Source organism: Podarcis melisellensis (assembly GCF_964234715.1).
Source record: "Podarcis melisellensis genome assembly, chromosome: 1".
Taxonomy (NCBI): Eukaryota; Metazoa; Chordata; class Lepidosauria; order Squamata; family Lacertidae; genus Podarcis; species Podarcis melisellensis.
This window is the reverse complement of record NC_138528.1, coordinates 61,867,186-61,887,678: the sequence shown is the minus strand read 5'-3', so window position 1 is coordinate 61,887,678 and position 20,493 is coordinate 61,867,186. Positions and strand designations below refer to the sequence as shown.

The window sequence follows — 20,493 nt, the reverse complement described above, 5'->3', positions numbered from 1 at the left end:
CCAACAGAAACGTATTTTGCAAACTGATTGTTATTGCAATTGATCAAATATACTGCTTGTTTTTTAAGAGGTATTACAGACTCCCCCAGTGGCCAAGTTTCATATACTTTCACTGGAGCTACTGACTGCTGCAAGAGTGACTGTCAGTGAGAGTATGTCTGCTCAACAGGCTTTCTTGCATTAACAGACCCACCAGTAAGAATAGGCAATTTAAAATGGAGTACAAATTTAAGATTAGATTACAAATATCATAAATGTATATAAAGTATTTACACAATGTAACACCCTCCAGCTGATTACAGTAACAGGTATGTGAGAGAGAGAGAGAGAGAGAGAGAGAGAGAGAGAGAGAGAGAGAATGAGCACATGGACACACTGAATTTTGGGTTGAAGCCTAGGGACTGCCAAAGTAGATACAGTATCTGGGGAGCTATATTATAGGATTACCTATTTACTTCTACTTGAATTTCATCCCCAATCTCCTGTGCCCATCCCAATTAAGTCCTGATGTACAGGGTAAGCCACTTGCATGACATCAGGAAAGGTAGGAGAGGGGAAAAGGCCAATCAAGGTGAACATCAGCAAGGGCCTTGGCTGGTCATAGTCTGGCCACAGTTACCTATCCTTCAGATTAGATTATTGTAATATGCTTCCTGTAGGGCTGCCCTTGAAGACAGTTCAGAAGCTGCAACTAGTGCAAAATGCAGCTGCTTGGATATTAACTGGTACTTCTAGATGAGCCTACATAACACAGGTATTGAGGGAACTGCATTGGCAGACTATATGCTTTGGAGGCCAAGTCACGGTGTTGACTTATAAAGCCCTAAATGACTTGGGGCTGAAGGAATGCCTCACCCCATATCATGCTGCTCAGGAGGGGTTCTCTTACTGGTCACAGCCCCAGTTGAGGTACAAGGGAGAGAAAATTATCCATGGTGGCAACCCATCTCTGGAATAATCTAGCCCTAGAGGCACACCTTGCACTTCCTGATGGAAGCTGGGGGGGAAAGGTCTTTCTTTGTACAGGCATTCAGAAATGCTTAGTTTTATGCCATTGCTATGTTCATGTTTATCTTTTATTGAAGCTCCTGGTGGTGAAATTTTGTTACCAGATTTTTCCTTTCAGGGACATTTCAAGGAAAGGTAGGGCCTATAAATGACAATTCAGGTTTAAGATACCCTGCTTTAGAGTGAATCTGGAGGGACATTGGCTTTGATTATCCACTGGCAGCCTTACAACTCTATGATCCTATAAATAAAGAGTTAACAAACTACATGGCTGAAAGTGAAAGTTAATTAACATTCCCATCCAAAGTCTTTTAGAACCTTCTCCAAGGAATCAGCAAGTTCTTCTGTGTCACTATTATCATACCAGTCACATTTATCATATCAATCAGAGTTTTCATGTGCACAGAAGGGAGAAAAGCATCATAATGACATAAATTCCAACAGCTGATGCACAAAAAGGTCCTTCCATATGTCCGCTGTGCACTCCCACACTTGCCAGAAGTGAATGTGAAAACTCTCTAAATGAGCTTGTGCCAGTCAATCTCTGTGCAAAATTAATCAAGAGAAGCATTCTGTGGCATATAACAAAATGCTGGGTTCTTCTTACATGCAAATCAGTCGGCACTTCAGATTAATCATAAGGCATTTTCTCTGATGTGTACGAGTGCAGAAATCTGCTATGTGACGTGAGGCCAGGTGTCCACATGAACATATGCGTGACAAATCCTTAAACACTTCCCAAAGCATGCACAAAACGGTAGCCTCTACTATGGGGTGTCATCAATTCATCTATGAGACTGTGCAAGCAAAGCGAGTGCTGAAACTTATTCTGGGTTCTGCCAATAAGTTAGGTTGTAAACAAAAACTGGGGCCAAATTCTCAGAAGCCTGAGTTTGACTATGTTGTAGTAATTGTAAGACAGCTAAAAATAATAAGAAAGTGGGCTAAGCGATGTAGGCAGGTTTTTTATTTTTTAAAAATAGCATTCATATTCGCATACCCAAGACGGTTATTTAAAAACAAAAACCCTACCCCGAGATATCCCATCCAGTTCCCAACCATTTTCACCTGCTTGAATGAGCATTCTGCCAAACCTGAGTACAATGCCAACATTTCTTCTACATTCTTTTACTCAGATCAGTGTATTCTGCTGGGGCATATGGAAGACTCCCTCTGTACTGGGGGCAATCCCACAAAACTCTTGATTAACATTTCTGGAGGCACAGGATGACCTTTCAAGATCAATTAAATGTGTTTCAATCTAGTGAGAAGAGGCTCAAAATTTCTTCTTGGCATGACGCAAGCAAGTTGTAACTTCGGAAGAGTTCTTAACAGATTTAGCTGCAGCCAAGCATGTGCCCATGTGCCTCTTAACGAACAATATGTTTTGTTTTCAGCTCAAACCTGCATTGCTTCTGTTGTCTCAGAGCTGCCCCAAGTTGCTCAAGAGGCAGCACATTAAGGCTACAATCCTAAACACACTTACTAATGAGTCCCTTTGAACTCAGTGGGATTTACTTTTGAGTAAACATACTGAATAAACATTCAGTATTTATTGCAATGTTCAGTATGGGTTCAGTTGCAAGATGACTGAATGAAGACATAATAACAGTAAGGTAAAGGTAAAGGACCCCTGACAGTTGAGTCTAGTCGCGAATGACTCTGGGGTTGCGGCGCTCATCTCGCTTTACCGGCTGAGGGAGCCGGCATTTGTCCACAGACAGTTTTTCCGGGTCACATGGCCAGCATGACTAAGCCACTTCTGGCAAAACCAAAGCAGTGCACGGAAACGCCATTTATGGTACCTTCCCGCTGGAGTGGTACCTATTTATCTACTTGCATTTTGTTGTGCTTTCGAACTGCTAGGTTGGCAGAAGCTGGGACTGAGCAACGGGAGCTCACCCCATCGCGGGAATTCAAACCGCTGACCTTCTGATTGGTTTAGACCACAGTGCCATCCCCGTGGCTGTATTATACAGTTAGTTCTACATGAGTCAACTCAACATATATTTTTATCATACAGTCACCAGTAAAGGTCAAGGGGGCCACAGGAAAGAGGTAGAGAATCAAGCACCTGATTAATCTCAGCTATGTCAGCACAGAGAGATCATGTAGATCAGGCATAGGCAAACTCGGCCCTCCAGATGTTTTGGGACTACAACTTCCATCATCCCTAGCTAACAGGACCAGTGGTCAGGGATGATGGGAGTTGTCGTCCCAAAACATCTGGAGGGCCGAGTTTGCCTATGCCTGATGTAGATCACCTTAGAACACAGGAAGCTGCCTTCTACTGAGTCAGACCATTGGTCCATCTAGCTGGGCGTTGTTAACACTAACTCATAGCAGCTTTCCAGAGTTTCAGGCTGAAGTCCTACCTGAAGATGTCAAGATTGAACATGGGACCTTTTGTATGCAAACTCTACCAAGCCCTTCCCCACCTTTTGACATGACAACACAAATATAGCTGCTGAAGCGCTTGCAGTAGCTTGTTAAAAGAGAACCTGTGCTGAATTCTGCCCAGGATGGCAGAGGAGCACACCTGCCTTGCTACTATGTGATGCAGAGATAGGGAGAATACTAAAGCGTTCATGAGAATGAATTCCTTGGTCATAAATTGGTCCTGTTGTAGCTTGTACTGTGATCTGCAGGAAACTACTCTGGCTTTGGTGGTTTGTGGATCACAATCCACACCATACATTTAAAGCACATCAAATGGACATTAAAATCACATGATTCCTGCACAGAATCCGGGGGACTGTAGTTTGCCCCTCACAGATCTACAATTCCTAGTGCCAAACTACAGTGCTTAGGATTTGGGGGGGGGGGGGACCATGTGCTTTAAATATACATTGGAAGTGCTTTAAATGAGATGGCTCAGTTGGTAGAGCATGAGTCTCTTAATCTTAGGGGCATGGGTTTGAGCCCCAGATTGGGAAAAGATTCCTGCATTGCAGGTGGATAGACTAAATGACCCTCCTGGTCCCTTCCAACTCTACAGTTCTATGATTTTATGAAATGTATGGTGTAGAGGATGTACATATCTGGATTTTATACTACCAGCTAATTTTGTATGTCCACACATCAGCTGCAGGTTCCTAAAAAGGACACCATTGCCAAAGCAAACTGGCAGTTAGCTCATGGAACACCATAAAGTGCAAACATCTGGATTATATTACAGAAACATTTTATAGTGTTTTCAGCCCCAGCATGTCCCTGGCCGAAAACGTGTTTGTGATTTGACTTTGTTCATTGACATAAATTCCTTCACATTTGAATGTCTCATTGAAAGGCACATAGCAGAATGCTCCATCACACAACTGAAGGAGTGACAACCTTAAAATGAATCCCAGAAGCTGGGAATCCCTCTGGGTGTATAAGGGCTAGTAGTGGGCATCTTGGTCGTGTCATTTATTAAGCCAAAGCATGTGCTTTCAAACAAGAGTTCAAATACTTTGGGATGAAATTAACAACACATAAGCACATGCCCTTCAGGCAGACCCTAGTCCACACCCATTTCTGTAAAAAAAAAAAAAAAAGCTTTGGCATGCAATTGGTTTGTCCTTCTTGCACCCGATGCTTTGATCACTTTAACAACACAGAAGAAACTCGCCCCACACACTAAGATTAAATTGACGACAGATGAAGCACTCAGGAAAAAGTGCATCACACATACAGCCAGCAGGCATAGTACTGAGGACATAGCCATGTGCATCAAGGAGGGATTGATTCAGTATTAGCAAAAAGCATCCCTTGTACAGGCAGCAGATGTGTAGCCAATCTTATGCACACTTACTCAGAACCTAGTCCAATAGAACTCATTTCCAAGGACTTGGAAGGCTAATATGGTGACCTCCAGATGTTGTTGGACTCTACTTCCCATCATGCCCAACCATTGGCCAGGCTGGCAGAGGCTGATGTGAGCTTGAGTCCAACAACATTGGGCAGTGGAGCCAGGCACCACATTGGCTACCCAGCTTCAGGAAGTATACATAGGATTGCCACTTTAAACATTCAGCATTTTTCGATAGTATGGTGATTTTACTCCTGAAGAAAAATAGTTGAAAAGCAAGGGGCTTATTGTGGAATATAAACTCAGATTACTCAAAGTTTAACTAATTCTCCACCCACAAGACCACAATGATGGCATTTTTGGATAGGCTGCACTTTGCAAATGTTATCTGGGCTGCCCTCACAACATCCTTGCGTTGTGTTAGGGCTTGGGACTATAATCCGTATTGAAGTTTACCTGTGCCACCATTATATTAGGGGCATGACATTCGCATGTTCCAAAAGCTAGTGCACCTGTAGTTTTATAGATGTCATTTATGTTGATTTTATGTAGATTTTTTGGATAAGAAATAAAGCTCCCTTTTCACACATCACACAGATGTTGGGGGCAAGTGGAACACATGGCCACTTAAGGGTGGGGCCAGCAAATGAAGTTCCCATCTCCATTCCACAAATTTACTGTACACATGGATGTGACCCTCTGAACAGGACTATTATCTCTAGGATGATGATTCCACTACTTTGTTTTCACGGGGAGAGGATGGCACTATAGTCTAAACCACTGAGTCTCTTGAGCTTGCTGATCAGAAGGTCAGCAGTTTGAATCCGTGCGGCAAGGTGATCTCCCATTGCTCTGTTCCAGCTTCTGCCAACCTAGCAGTTTAAAAGCACAAGTAGACAAATCGGAACTGCTGTGGTGGGAAGAGAAACGGCGTTTCCGTGCGCTCTGGCTTCTGCCATGCTACTGTATTTTGTTGCACCAGAAGCATTTTAGTCATGCTGGCCACATGACCCAGAAAGCTGTCTGTGGACAAACACCAGCTACCTCAGCCTGAAGCAAGATGAGCGCCGCACCCCACAGTCACCTTTGACTGGTCCTTTACCTTTTACTTTGCTTTACCTCCACACTGAGACAGACATGCTGAAGGGGCACACACCTAGTCAGTCCAAAGACCTTTTGAAACCAGTATTTCAGTTTCCCAGGAAACAAATAGTTCAAAGTTACCAAAGATTTCAAAGCGAGGCTGTGGAATGGAGTTGCTGGGTTGGACTTCACGGACAAGTTCCACACCATCATTTTGGGCAGGGGTACCAACACGAATAAAATATGGGGGGGGCAGCCAAGGGGGCAACTGCCCCCCTAAATCAAGTAAATAAATAAACTTACTTAACCAACTGCACTGCTGATAGTTCTGTTCTGCTCCCCCTAACATAAATACTGGCTAAGCCCATGGGTCCTGGTAAGGTCCGCCCTGCATAATCGATCACACTATTTTAATGGCAATGTCCATCAACTCTGGGGGCCCTCAAATATTTTACCGGGGTGCCAAAGGGACCTAAACCCTTAGCAGTTGGCTCCTCTGGTCTTGGGACTCGCCATACAAAGCGTCGCCCTCAGCATACCAGTCTTGCACTCATGCCCTAAAGGCATCTGGCTCGAAACTGCGGGAGCCGAATTCTCTTTGCGTTGCCTGCCTATCTCACCCGGCAAGCGCGCCGCACCCGCCCTGGGAGGACCTCTCTGCCCTTCGGAGGGCACCTCCGTTTCTATCCGTGCTGGGCAAACCTCTTGCTCGCACTTTCTCGGCCTTTGGACCCCACTTGGTAACCATTAACACACGCGCCCCATTTACTTCTCTCTCTCTCTCGAGCAGCTACCATTCCGCCCACCTGGGCGAACGAGCTCCGGGATCCCGCCCGCCTTTCTAAGGCAGAGCGAGAGCGCCCGACGCGCCATCCCCTCGCGCGCCTCGCTAGTTCCGGCGAGAGCCGGGAAAAGCCGCGGCCTTCGCCCCTCCTTCGCCTCGGCGCGTCCTGGAAGCAGCGCCGCCTCTTGCCTGGCGTCACTTCCCCGAGAGCAGCTGGAGAAGGAGAAGATGGCGGCGCTGGGGGAGCCGGTGCGGCTGGAGAGAGGTGAGAGCAAAGGCGGGCGGGCGGGGAACGGCTGGCCTCGGCTGCAGCCACTGGAGAGCCGGATCTACTGAGCGATGCCCTGCGGGGGCGACGTGTGTCTTCGCCTTGGGGAGCGGGCAGGCTAAGCCCCAGAGCGTTATTAGGTCCTGAGGCTGGTCAGGGTAGGCGCAACTACTTGCCCGCAGCAACAGCAGCCCCGCAAGCCGCCACCAAGAGTGGGGAGAGGGGGTGCCCTTGCCTCTCCCCGCCCCCGCTCCCACACCCAGGGATCCTCCGCAGCAGTGCTCCAGCTTAGGTGGCTTAAGAAGAGGATTAGAGAAGTGCCAGGCTTGCTAGCTGGGATGGCCGTCGCAAGTGGGGAGCGCGCGGCTGCCGAGAGGGAACCAGATGGGGGCGTGGCGTCCGGCCCGGCGGGGATCTTCTTCTGTTCTTGGCTCCCTCCTCCCCCCCCCCCCCCCCGTCTGTCAAAGCAGCCTCGGCTTCTTTGCCTGGTCCGAGTCAGCTGGTGCTGAGCTAGGACCGTGGCTTGCGCGCTCCCCTGTGGGTCGGGGTGCGCGAGGAGGTTAATGGACAACACAAGGCCCCTGTGGAAGTTCAGGTTGGGCTGCTGCTCTCGGAAGGAGCCAGCCGGTTCTCTGGGTGTAAAGTTATGGAAGTTTTAAATCGGAGTTCTTAGGCCTCGGTGGAAAATGCACTGTGAGCTGCTACTATGTATAGTTAGTTGGGAGGGTCTAATTTATGAACCTAGAAGCATTCTAGGCCTCCATCTGCACTATACATTTAAAGAGCATCATACTGCTTTAAACGATCATGGTTTCCCCCAAAGAATCCTGGGACTGGGAAGTGTCGTGGGCTAAGAGTGCTGAGTGCTTTTCGGATACCTCCTCTTCTTCTGAGGGATGTGCGGTTCTCAGAGTGGTTTAACAGTCAGTATGTCTTCCCTGGGAACTCGGGGAACTGTTGCTCTGTGAGGGGGAGAGGGTTCTCTGTGGCTGCATAATGCTAATGCAGACTGAAATAACAGATTCCTAGGCACAGAACCAAATTTAGCGGGTTAAATTTTTTACAGCGCTGCAGCAAAATGTTGTCACATTGAGTGCTCATAGCAAGGGGTTCTAGGAACCAGCCAGCTATACTCTTTTTCCAGGGTGCTCCTACACACACACACACCCACCCCCTGCCCCCATTTGGTCAACATTCTGTGGTAACTGAATATGCTCAGTCCTCATTGAGCTGAGTTTTACAGGAAAGGCTAGGTACTGAATCTTAAGAACTGCTGCATGTCTCCAAACTTTTAGGTGAACTGGTGTGATTAAACAGGATTTAGGCTTTTAGCTCTGAGTTATCCTGAACTGTAATGCACATATGTTACTTATAAATATATGGTATTTTGTGTGTGTGTATTCCTTAGAGCTTGTGCGGTTCTTTAACTTGCACCTGGTAGATGAAGGTTCAAATATCTCATTAGGCATTAAATCACTGTTGGCCTTGTTGCCTTAGAAACTCAGATATATAAGCTAATCACTAAATGACACCTTAAACCTAGTTACGGCCACCAAAACAGAATACGTAGGTGTCTTTTTTGTTTGTTTGTTTACAATGATTTTTATTATTATTATTATCAGCAGCAGCATTAGTCTTTTCTATATCACTTTATATTTTAAAGAAAAAATCTCAAAAGCACATTACAATACATTAAAACATCAAATAAAACAACCCAGAATAAAGCAAATTCAAGCTTCAAGGAAAATATTTCAAATCCTTCTCCAAATGACATTTTGCTTTCCTATATTTATTTACCCATTTAATTTGTATAGCTGCCTCATAGCAGAAGTACTTTAGGAAGCCAGTGTAGTGTAGTGGTTAGATAGTCAGATTGGGAGATCAGGGTTCAAATCCCTTCTCAGTCATGAAGCTCACTGGGTGTCCCTGGGCCGGTCACAGGCTCTTAACATACCTCCCAGGATTGTTGTGGGGATTAACTGAGGGGGTGAACCATGTACTCCTTAGAGAGAAAGGTGGGATATAAATGCAATTAAGTTTTTCTGCCTACCTGCTAAAGAAAGCTGGAGTGGGCAGCCAGATGGAGATGTCATTCGCCAACCTGGCATTCAGATATCTCCACATGGTCACATTTGGAGTTGCAAAACATGCCTGACGCTTGGCGAATTTCTAGCACTGCTCATGAAGAAGGGTCTCAGTTGTTGATCACAGGGTTTGGGCAGGTTCGTAGAATTGCTGATACAAAGTTTTCACAGAATTGCTGATACAAATGATTACATTTTTAAGAAAACAGAATGATTGTTACTTTGCTGTTGAACAAATGTACATTGTATCTTAACAGTATTTCAGTAGAAACTAAACTTAGCAAATAATAACCAAGTAGGCTATTTTTGAGTCAATTGTCAAAGTATTGATGTCTCAAGCTCCCGGGGGTGGGGGGAATCCTGTGTTTTATGAGGGAACAGTTCAGATAAAGAAAAAGGAAATAGCAGGTTAAAATGTAGTGTCTGTGTAAAGCTATGACAGAGGACAAGATTTAGTATCACTGATGACTGACCTCTTCATTAGTTATGGAATGAAGTCAAACAGCATCACCCATGCAGCTTGCTGTATGTGCAACTTTAAGCACTGCACCCTGCATGACTTTGCTGCTCAAGCCCACCCCAAAAGTAGTGTTCGGCATATGATGTTCAGCCTTTAAATCTCTTGCCACTCCCAGAAACATCCCCCCCCCCCATTTGTACATGCATGATTCCAAGCAGAACTGGGTCACCAGCTCACACTGAAAAAAGGATAGGGAATGTGCAAGCACCTCTGGGAAATTCTTCTTGCCTAACTGAAATTCTTTTACTATCTTGGAGAGTACTATTTTCAAAACGTCCATGCTAGGCAAAATTCAATAGGAACTCTTAAGTAACAATTGACCTTTTGGGTCTAACATCCCAGGAATTCTCAGAATTAGAAGGGAGGGTGTAACTGAGCCAGTTAAAGTCATGATGATATTCTCCCATGAATGGTTGTTGTGTAACCCATATAACTGACAATCAGTTGTCATGTTTTAGTTTTCCAAATATGGCTGGGTTTGTTTGTTTTTGAAACTTCTAACATTCATTATACAGTAGTGGCTTATTGTAACCTCATATTTGTTTTGAACAACATTTTATCCTTTGCTCCTCAGTCATTCAAGGAAAATTAAGTAATATTTGCAAATAAAAATAAAAATTGGATGCTTGGACTCAGCTGCTGGCTCTGCTCTTTGTCATGCAAAGGCTGTGTTTTTATTTCTAATCTTCAAAGACTAAGCTTTGGGAAGTACAATTTTTTTGCTAAGTTGTTGTTTTGATGGGTAACAGAGGCAACAACAGATGACTTAATTTTTTCCATGCTCCGTAGTGAGTGAGCGCTTGGTTGTGGAAGCAAATATTTAAGGAAGATGTTAGAATTGATAGTGGAGAAAAAGTTAAAATGCCATGTGTTTCCATGAAATTGAGATGGCAGATGTATCCGGCAGCAATAACATTTGTACTTAGCTTCCTGTCAACAGTTCATTGCATAATGGTCAGTGCCTGACTCTCAGTGTTCCAATGATCATCCTATGGAAATGTACTCTTTCAGAGGCTCTGGTTTCTATTCAAATGCAAGGGTATTATCAGTGTCCTCTGCTCCTTGAGCCACCTTTTAACTTAATCATTTGGGTAAAATGTTCTCTGTGGTCTTCCCCTCTACTCAAGCAGTTTCAAGTGTGTTTTGCTTGCAGGAGAGGGGCCCCAAGCTTGTTACAGCAACCATATTCACATTTCCTTCCCCAAGGGAACATTTTGCACAGAGCTGTCTGCTTTGGGAACCATATGCATTGTCTGTTAGTGACTTCAGGAGTATGTTCTAATCTGGAGCATAGACGGTTCATGTATTAGACCTTGTCATCTAAGCATGTGAACATTGAACAGAGCCTAGAACAATATTTATTCTGCTGCTTTGGGATGGTATTTAATTCTCCATCTGCATATTACAAAGGAAGAATGGTAGAGGGAGTCCAGATTGTTTTTCAGGAACGTTTGTCTGCCACTGAAATATTTGTAATAAAGAATCCCTAATAGGTATGCATTGCAAGGAACAAGGTTTGCCTGAAACAGGAGAGCTGATGATCATCGGGATTCTGTCCTTGGGATTTTGTTGACAAGTGTATTGGTCTGATGCTCATTAGTCACAGAACAAACATTGAAGAGCAAATTGGTACAAGATCTGTACTGGGTTTTTCCTGCTCCAGATGAATGGGAAGGAGTGCTTTCGAATGTTACTCTAGCTGCATGGGAGCCACATTTCTATGAGTGGCTCCCACACAGTTGAGGTATATAGGCTGATCACATGGTCTGATTCACTAGCCCAATTCAATGTTCAGAACCAGTATCATTACCCTCTGAGTAGATTTTAGTAGTTCATGTTCTTTCCTTGCCTTTCATTTTACAGACATCTGTCGGGCTATTGAATTGTTGGAAAAGTTGCAAAGGAGCGGAGAAGTGCCCCCACAAAAACTACAGGCTTTGCAGAGGGTCCTTCAAAGTGAATTCTGTAATGCTGTGCGGGAGGTATGTTTTTGAGGAGTGTGTGGAGAAGGTATAGACCAGTGTCTTCTCATTAATATTTGGGAGCTACACTGGGAATTGCCTTCTGTTGAAGTGCAATTACAAGAAAAAAGATAATACAGTGGTATCTCTGGTTGCGAACGGGATCTGTTCTGGAGGACCGTTCGCAACATGAAAAGCCCGCAACCTGAAGCACTGTATCTGCACAGGTGTGCAGTGCAATTTGGCACTTGTGCATATGCGCGAAGCATGATTTAGAGCTACTGCGCATGCGCGAGTGGTAAAACCTGGAAGTAACCCTTTCCGGTACTTCCGGGTCGCCGCGGGACGCAACCTGAAAAAACATAACATGAAGCAAACATAACATGAGGTATGACTGTAGTGAGTGACAAACCAAGTTTCCTGATTCACAACTCAATGCATGCATGCAAAATTATAGTTAATCCGCACAGTTCATTTGGAAATATTATTAATGTGGTTTGATTTAGTCATCCCCTATCCAATAAACCACATACCTGATTTTTTTTCTTTCTAAAGGTATATGAGCATGTGTATGAGACTGTGGACATCAGCAGTAGCCCAGAAGTGAGAGCTAATGCCACAGCCAAGGTAAGACTCCTATTTAGGAAGGATTAATATATTAAAGCTCAACTGGCAGCTCCAATGTATAAAAGCTGAAGTATTAGGCTATGAAAATATTGCAGTGAGCTGTGCTTTTGAGCTCAGTGGGTACATCCGTGAAACAAACACTTTAAACAATTGTAGGCTTAAGATTGCTCTTTCATTCTTCCCAAAGACAAAGTTTTCCTATTTTCCCTATTTTAAAGTTGTTGTTTTTCTGTTAATGCACTGAAGCAGTTAATGTTCACTAATGCACTCTCATGCGGATGCTTTTTACATGTTTATTGACTGCCTTCCTACCCCAATGCATGGGATGCTAAAATAGCATTCTTGCTGAACAGTCAGTGCATTGGATAAACGCCTGGTGTTCCCACAGTACAAAAATGTGGAGGGTTGGGATTGTCAGCACCTGTTACTATGAGGATGTTGAAGGGGCAGGGTGATGAATACTGCCTCTGCTTAGAGAGCATTCTGTTGTGTAATATGACTCTCATTTGTACATTTGTTTACTTGATTCCAGTGCCCAAGTTAAAAATGCATAGTAGTGCATCTGTTATGAGGAACTTATGTGTGTTTTCAAAATACTCACAAGGGGGAATGGAGGTCCTTTGGCTGGGTCGAGACGATATGGGATTGGGGGGGGGCAACTCCCATCTCTTGCGGGGGCACAATTAGTGCCAGCACCATCCGTTAAGAGTTTGGGTGTAATCTTTGACACCTCCCTTTCCATGGAGGCGCAGATTACAGCTATAACAAAGGTGGCATTTTTTCATCTCCACCAAGCTAAGCAGTTGGCTCCTTACCTCTCTCACCCTGACCTAGCCACTGTGATCCACATGACGGTCACCTCCAGACTTGGTTATTGTAACTCACTCTAGGTGGGGCTGCCCTTGAGACTGACCCAGAAACTCCAGTGGGTGCAGAATGCCACGGCGAGTCTCCTTACAGGGTCCTTGTCGTGGGATCACATTCACCCGGTGCTATACCAGCTGCACTGGCTCCCGGTGGAGTACAGGATCAGGTTTAAGGTGCTGGTTTTAACCTTTAAAGCCCTATATGGCCTAGGACCCTCGTACCTATGGGACCGCCTCTCCTGGTATGTCCCACGGAGGACCTTACAGTCTTCAAATAAAAACATCTTGGAGATCCTGGGCCACAGGGAGGTTAGGCTGGCCTCAACCAGAGCCAGGGCTTTTTCAGCCGTGGCCCCGATCTGGTGGAACGCTCTGTCACAACAAACTAGGGCCCTGCGGGATTTGACATCTTTCCGCAGGGCCTGCAAGACGGAGCTGTCCCACCAGGCCTTTGGCCAAGGCACAGTCTGACCCCCTCCTTCTGTAATCCTCATAGAACTCTATCCCAATGGTTGCCATTAATTTGACTCTGAATTGATTTTAGAATGAATTGATTTTAGAATGTATTTCAATTAATTGATTGTGATTTTATGTAAACTGTGTTATTTTTACTGTTGTTAGCTGCTCTGAGCCTGGCATCGGCTGGGGAGGGCAGCATATAAAAATTATTATTATTATTATTATTATTATTATTATTATTATTATTCACCTTTGTCCATATATCATCAAAGAAAATGCAGTTATAAGTGAAACATTGGATATGTTTGGTTTATTTGCCTCTTGTTTTCCCATGGTTTGGAGTAAAAACCGTCTTCAGAACAGCAGCCCAGAGATTGAAAATACTCTGAAGTACATTTGCAGGGGATGCACTTGTATTTGCAGTATTTAGCTAGATGCTTTGAAATATTTGCCTTTGAGATAAGACAGTGAATAAGATTCCAGACCTTGTGAACTATGGGGAGGAAAATGAGATTTCCATGTTTTGCAGGCCACTGTTGCTGCCTTTGCTGCCAGTGAGGGTCATTCCCACCCCAGAGTCGTTGAACTACCAAAAACAGAAGAAGGGCTCGGATTCAACATCATGGGCGGCAAAGAGCAAAATTCTCCAATCTATATATCCCGAATTATCCCAGGTGGTATTGCTGATAGACACGGGGGATTGAAGCGTGGAGACCAGCTTCTTTCTGTAAACGGAGTGGTAGGGATGGAATTTAACTTCCACTTGTAGTAGCTACCTGTGACCGCTTGAGGGCATTGAGGGGATGTTGATTGCTTGGTCTTGTGTGTATTATGCAGTATGAAAAAAACAGCTTTATATTTTCCTTTTGCAAATCGTAATGGAGAGTAAAATATTATGGAGTATGTTTGAGATTTGCAATTCTAAGTTCACTAGCACTGATAGAAACCTGCTGTTATGCGAGGAAACATTTTTAATTAATAAAGCAGGGGGATACACATTTTAGAATTGGGTCCCAAGTTTGTTGAAATAACATTAGCAAGATGTTAGTAAAATAGTTTATTACTAATAGTCTGTTAGTAAAATAGACATTGATGAGAAACTGCCCATATGCAGTTTCTCATCAATGACTATTTTACATACTATCTCATCAATGACTATTTTACATACTATGCAACTTTAAATGAAAAAATATTTTCTACTCTTGAGACCTGTCAGCTATATTTTGGCTTAACCTACCTCACAGGATTTGTGAGGATAAAATGAGATAGCCTCATGCATACTACTTTGAGGTCCTTGTAGTCTAGGCAAGATACAAAATAATTAATGTAGGCTGAAGGTATAGGGTCAAAATCCTGAAAGGATGAGGTTGTGCTTCAGTAATTTGATTTTGTGTGTGTGTGTGTGTGTGTATGAATTTGGATAGGAAAGGACCTAATCCACTGTGCTGAGTAGACTTCACCTCCCAGTTTTCACACTTCCCAAATGTGCCAAAAAATGTATCAAAATGCATTTTGAAATAATCTGTTTTTGGAGGGAACAGCATGATAAGCATGGATTGAGTGAACCCATGTAAAAACAACACAGACTGGAACTAGAGATCCATCCTTTTCTAGTTGTGACTCCTTGAGTTCTCTCTGTCAAGTTACCTCAGAACACCTGAGGTAAAGCAGTTCTCCCCATACAACGCTACTTTGCATGCACATTTACTTTTTTCCTAAATGCGGTTAAAATGTAGCAACGGCCAGCAGCTCCTTGTTCCATTTTCCTAATAGGTAGCCACTGGAATAGCTCACAGCAACTCAAGTCCTCCCACAATGAACTGTTTTGGCGGCTGACTAAAGGAGTCATTGACACTCAGCTGACCAGTCCCCACACAGCCTTCCACCTGGTGGGTGGCACTGAGAAAATCCTTACCTTTCTATACACTCATTCATTTGTCCTGGTAACTTCAGTTGGGGGAACTAACTTTGCCAGGCAATCTGGCTGTGCCCTGATAAGGTGAGAAAATCTTGGGAGTCTAGCAGTCTACCTAGGAACACATCAGGACCCATTTACACATCATGACTGACATTTTGAGAAGCACTGTTGTAAGTGAAACCTAGAGCAGCTTTTCTTTTCTCCACCCTTAAATATGTGCTTAATTTTGAAAGCCACAAATTACCTAGAACAGATAACGTTATGATACAGCCAACATAAAATCTAGCTCTTCTGTGTGAGGTCATTCAGCTAGCCTTATAAATAACAATGTTGGAATGTTAGAGTGCTTTTTTATATATATTTACTAACAGAATGGTTAATTTTTGAAACATTTGTTTCAGAGTGTTGAAGGGGAGCACCATGAGAAAGCTGTGGAACTGCTAAAAGCTGCTCAAGGAAAAGTTAAGCTGGTTGTACGATACACACCCAAAGTCCTGGAAGAGATGGAGTCACGGTTTGAGAAAATGAGATCGGCAAAACGCAGGCAACAGAATTAATGTATTACATGTAACTTAAGGAAAAGCATGAACTTTGCTTGTCTGGAAACGTCAGACAAGCAACGTTAGAAAAGGATGTTAATTTTGTTTAATTCTTTGTCTTTTACAAATAACTCTTCAACATCTTAATGCTTCTGAGAAGAAAAGTTTACATGGGCGTTTGTAGCTATGTGGTTTTACAGATCCTTTCTTTAAAATTCAAACCTGTAACCATCAGAACAAATTTGTAAAGTGTTTTTAAAATACATTTTAATAAGCTTTTTTCAGCATTTGTAACATCTGTTTTCTAGTACTTTTTCCCATTTGGCATTACTTAAAACTGGAAATCTTTATTTTGGATACAGATATAAAACAAGTCTTACTCTTTTTGGCACTAAATTTAGTCATAATTATGTGGTCAAGTACAATTAGTGCTTTTGATGAACAAGTTTCTATGCATGTTCTCAATCATAACTTTATATGGTTAATGACATCTTGGACACTTTCTTACCTCTTTTGTGAATAATTTGTAACAGGCAGTCTCTTATATTTAATGTTTCAGTGATTGACATCACTAGCAGCAATCATTCCTATAATTTAGATACTTTTATACTAATTTCTGAATACTTGGAGAAAGTGGAAAGCATACCTGACTGTAGTTGTGTATTTATATTCAGTAAGGTAAAATTGCATGCAGTGCAGAAAAGATTGTATATGTACTCAAGACTTTCTTCTATTGTAAGTTACTTCTGCAACTGTGTCTACTTGTTCTCTTAACAGTGATGGATGTAACCCACATCAGGTACCTAAGTGGGTGGTGCGCTCTTCTTTCCTAGAGCATCAGAGTTCTTTCAGGGTGCTGTTTGCAGTTGTCATAGTGACACAGAAAAGCTAACAGATACCGCAAATTCTTTTGTAAAAACACTCAGGCAGCAGACACTACTCTCTGTCAGAAAAGGCATTCCTTGCTTGTGTAAATCCATTGGGCATGCTTCTAACCCAAAGTGGTTGGTACATCACATATAGTTCTCCCCCCCCACCCAACGTTGTCTATGAAGTAAGTAAGTACAAATCCACAACTGAAGTTTCAGCAGATGGCTTGTGCTAAGAGAGAGCTAGTATGTCTGGGGTGCTTAGAAAATATCCACCTGGAGTGCAAAGAAATCCTTTTCTAGAGTCTTGGAATCTCTATAAAGAGATTCATTTGGCTGGTGGTCTGCCAAAGTTATACTGTGGTGGGCTGTGCTTTGCAACTAAAGATTCCTGTTTATCCCTTACTACTGTGGATGAAAATGCCTGACCAACATAGTTCCTTCATCCAGATGCTCTACCTCAAAACTGCAAATCCTTGAAGCTCTGTTTAAGTTTAAAGTTGCCTCACTCTTTTAGCATAAGCTGCCAAGCCAAAACAAAGAACTTGCAGCAGCTGGAGACACGTTATTTTCAGCTGAGCCCCACAACTGTACAAGTTCATCTTTCTGGGGTTGAGAAGATCAGTTAGCAAAGAGACTCTTTGCTTTTGCAAAAAAAAAAAAAAAATTTCTTCTCGGTAGTGATGTGGTCACTAAGCTTGCTAGACCTGTGTGATAACTGTAGTGGTAGTGGAGAATGAGTTCCTGCAGACATTACTGACTTGCATCATAGATGCTTTCATTGCTGCTCATGTTACTGTACCGGGTTAAACCTTCCAACTTTATTTAAACAGAGCGCTACTTGAACTTGCTTATAGACTGTATAGTTTAATCCTGGAAGCATTTGCACCACTTTCAGCTGTTCAGAAAGATGACACAAAGGACCAGTCTCTAATTCTCAAGTTAAATTTTTTGAGCCAAGAAACGTATCTTGCTAATGCTTATCCAGAGAGAGAAAGTAGTTTGATCGATGGACAATGGAAACTACACTGAACCGTGTTGCTTCAGGAATATGGATTTTATTGGGATTTATTTCTGAGTAAGCGTGCCCAGGATGGCAAACCTTTTCTTGCTGAATTTCAGTGTGTTACCTTCCCTCAATCACTTTGATTGAGCTTCAAGCCATTATGTTGACATCTTCAGCCTAGCAACGTTGCAGGAAAATCATTTTTGTGAGGGGTGTATGTAACAGAGAGTTATTCTGCTTTTCTTAGAACCCCTGTCTTGAAAGCTTCAGTTGTACAAAAGATGCATGGAGCCCTGCTTCCACCCTTTTCTCACTAATCTGCTGCCACTATTCCCTACTCTGCCTGAGATGAAAATAGCCAGTGGTTCAATCTCCTCCCTTAATAACGAACTAAAAAGGGGGTTACCTTGATGAAACTTGAACGTTCCTGGCTTGGTATATCTAGCATTAGCCTGGTTATCCACTGGATGTCAGTGTTCAGCTGTAAATGCATCCAAGTGGATAGGAGTAAGTGTTCTGCAACATGTCTCCTCTGCATGAACTACATGCAGTCAAATATAACTAGAGTGCCAATATAAAAGGTCAGGAGAGTAGATTTTTCATTCTAACGACAGCGTAAATCTTACATTTGTTTGGATGACCGGGCGGGGGGGGGGGTGTAATCTAGCAAAATTGATTCAAGTAACCTTAAATCCTTTGAGTGTTTAGACAGCATAAGCCTACAGTAAATTGAAGATTTAGTGACTGAAGCCATGAAACATGTATTATTATTATTATTCTTTTGTCTTTTTTGTCACTTTGGGCTTATCCACACTTACCTTTCCTCTGCTCTTTGCAGGCACGGTCCGCACTTTAAAGCTCCATGTATGAGCACCATTTTTCCTTCCCCCCCCCCCCGAGCTTTCCCTGTGAAAACCTGCTCTTTAAAGCTCAATTGGCGCAAACAGCAATCTGCAAGAAACACGAACTGACGTTTGATCCAATTGAGCACTAAAGAGCTGGTTTTTTCGGGGAAAACTCTGGGGTAAAACAAACAAACATTTGGACACAGAGCTTTTATAAGCACGGATCTGTGCCTGGAAACTGCAGGGCAAAAAGTAAGTGTGGTTGAGCCTTTAGATAAGTGAGCACTGAATTGCACGGTTTAAATATGTAGCCAGCTGCAGAAGGCAACCAGCTGTACCATGTTGGTGGACTGTATATTTTTTATGGAGCAATTAATATTTAAAATAATGAGACCAAAAGAAGTAGTTGGGCCAATCAGGAAGTATTTTATTTTAATTATATATAATACTAGATTTGTGTTGGAGGTTTCTATAGTAAAAAGAATAGGGTCAAACAAATACTATAATAAAAATAGTTTAATCTACTTTTACTGAATATAGACATGTGTTTTGTTTCTCTAGAAAGGGTTAGCTTGGGGTAGCCTGACTGCTGTTGAAAAGTGCTTATGGCTATAATCCTTTTGCCCACTTGCCTGGGATTGATCGCCATTGAATTTGATGGGACTTACTTCTAAGTAGACATGTATATGGTCGCACTGCTAGGGGGTTTCATTATCAAGCCTGGCAAATGGATTCAGCAGGCTCCAGGCCTTTTGGATTAAAGTCTGGTGTGTAGCAAATGGGGGCCAGACAGTGGCAAAATATATATTTGCCTCTTGTCTTTATTGAAATCAAAAGCAGTATGTAAAAGATGTGCTGCTAAACCCATCTCATATCCAAAATTTGGATCAGTAGAAACTGTGAAAGAGGCACAAAGCCAGATAGATGTGTGTGTCTACTTAAAACTGGTCTTTTTCTTAGTCGCTGCAATACAAATGGGATCCTGAGCCCAGGTGGAAAGCCAGTTTTTAAAGTAAAGTTAGATTCGTTGGAGAATCAAGAAATGAACATATAAGATACTACTGAACAGGTGCAATGACTACATTGTATTGGTGTGTGCATATATGCAATAATTTAATAGCCAGCAAAAATTAAAACATAGACAATACTGTGTGTGTAGTCTTTATGTACTTAATTGCTGCTTGAGGGCCCTGTACATTTTTTAGGAACATGAAAATAAAGAATTGAAATTTCATATTTCTTGCTGTGTGAGTACTCTTTCTATTTCCTTATTGTTTTACTGATACAAATGAAGCAAAGTTCGTACTATCCTTATAAGACAGCCACCATGTTAGAGTATATTTATTTGGGAGACTCTTTTCAACACTCCTGGCTTCCCCCACAAAATACACTTCAGGGTTTATCCTTGCAAGTTCAGTATTAGTATGGTACTACTAATACCTAGAGGACACGGGTGGCGCTGTGGGTTAAACCAAAGAGCCTAGGGCTTGCCGATCAGAAGGTCGGCGGTTCGAATCCCCACAAAGGGGTGAGCTCCCGTTGCTCTGTCCCTGCTCCTGCCAATCTAACAGTTTGAAAGTACGTCAAAGCAAGTAGATATATAGGTACCACTCCGGCGGGAAGGTAAATGGTGTTTCCGTGCGCTGCCCTGGTTTGCCAGAAGTGGCTTAGTCATGCTGGCCACATGACCCAGAAGCTGTACGCCAGCTCCCTCAGCCATAAGGAAATGAGCGCCACAACCCCAGAGTCATCCACGTCCCTTTACCCTTTGCCTTACTAAGAAAGTATTAGGACTTCAAATTACAGTGGTTTTCTACTGAGATCATCTAATGCTCCTGTGGTAATGACATGATTGGCAGCCATTAT

At 43.0% G+C, this 20,493-nt stretch overlaps 1 protein-coding gene across 1 annotated transcript; it reads left to right on the top strand.

Moving 5' to 3' along the window:
* The first annotated feature begins 6,770 nt into the window (after window positions 1-6,770).
* LIN7C (lin-7 homolog C, crumbs cell polarity complex component) lies at window positions 6,771-19,861 on the top strand. The gene is made up of 5 exons (XM_081883318.1): window positions 6,771-6,930; window positions 11,401-11,519; window positions 12,054-12,125; window positions 13,980-14,189; window positions 15,770-19,861. Exons 1-5 carry the CDS (start codon window positions 6,894-6,896, stop codon window positions 15,923-15,925), a joined length of 594 nt encoding a protein of 197 aa, XP_081739444.1. The 5' UTR covers window positions 6,771-6,893; the 3' UTR covers window positions 15,926-19,861.
* Window positions 19,862-20,493: the final 632 nt, after the last annotated feature.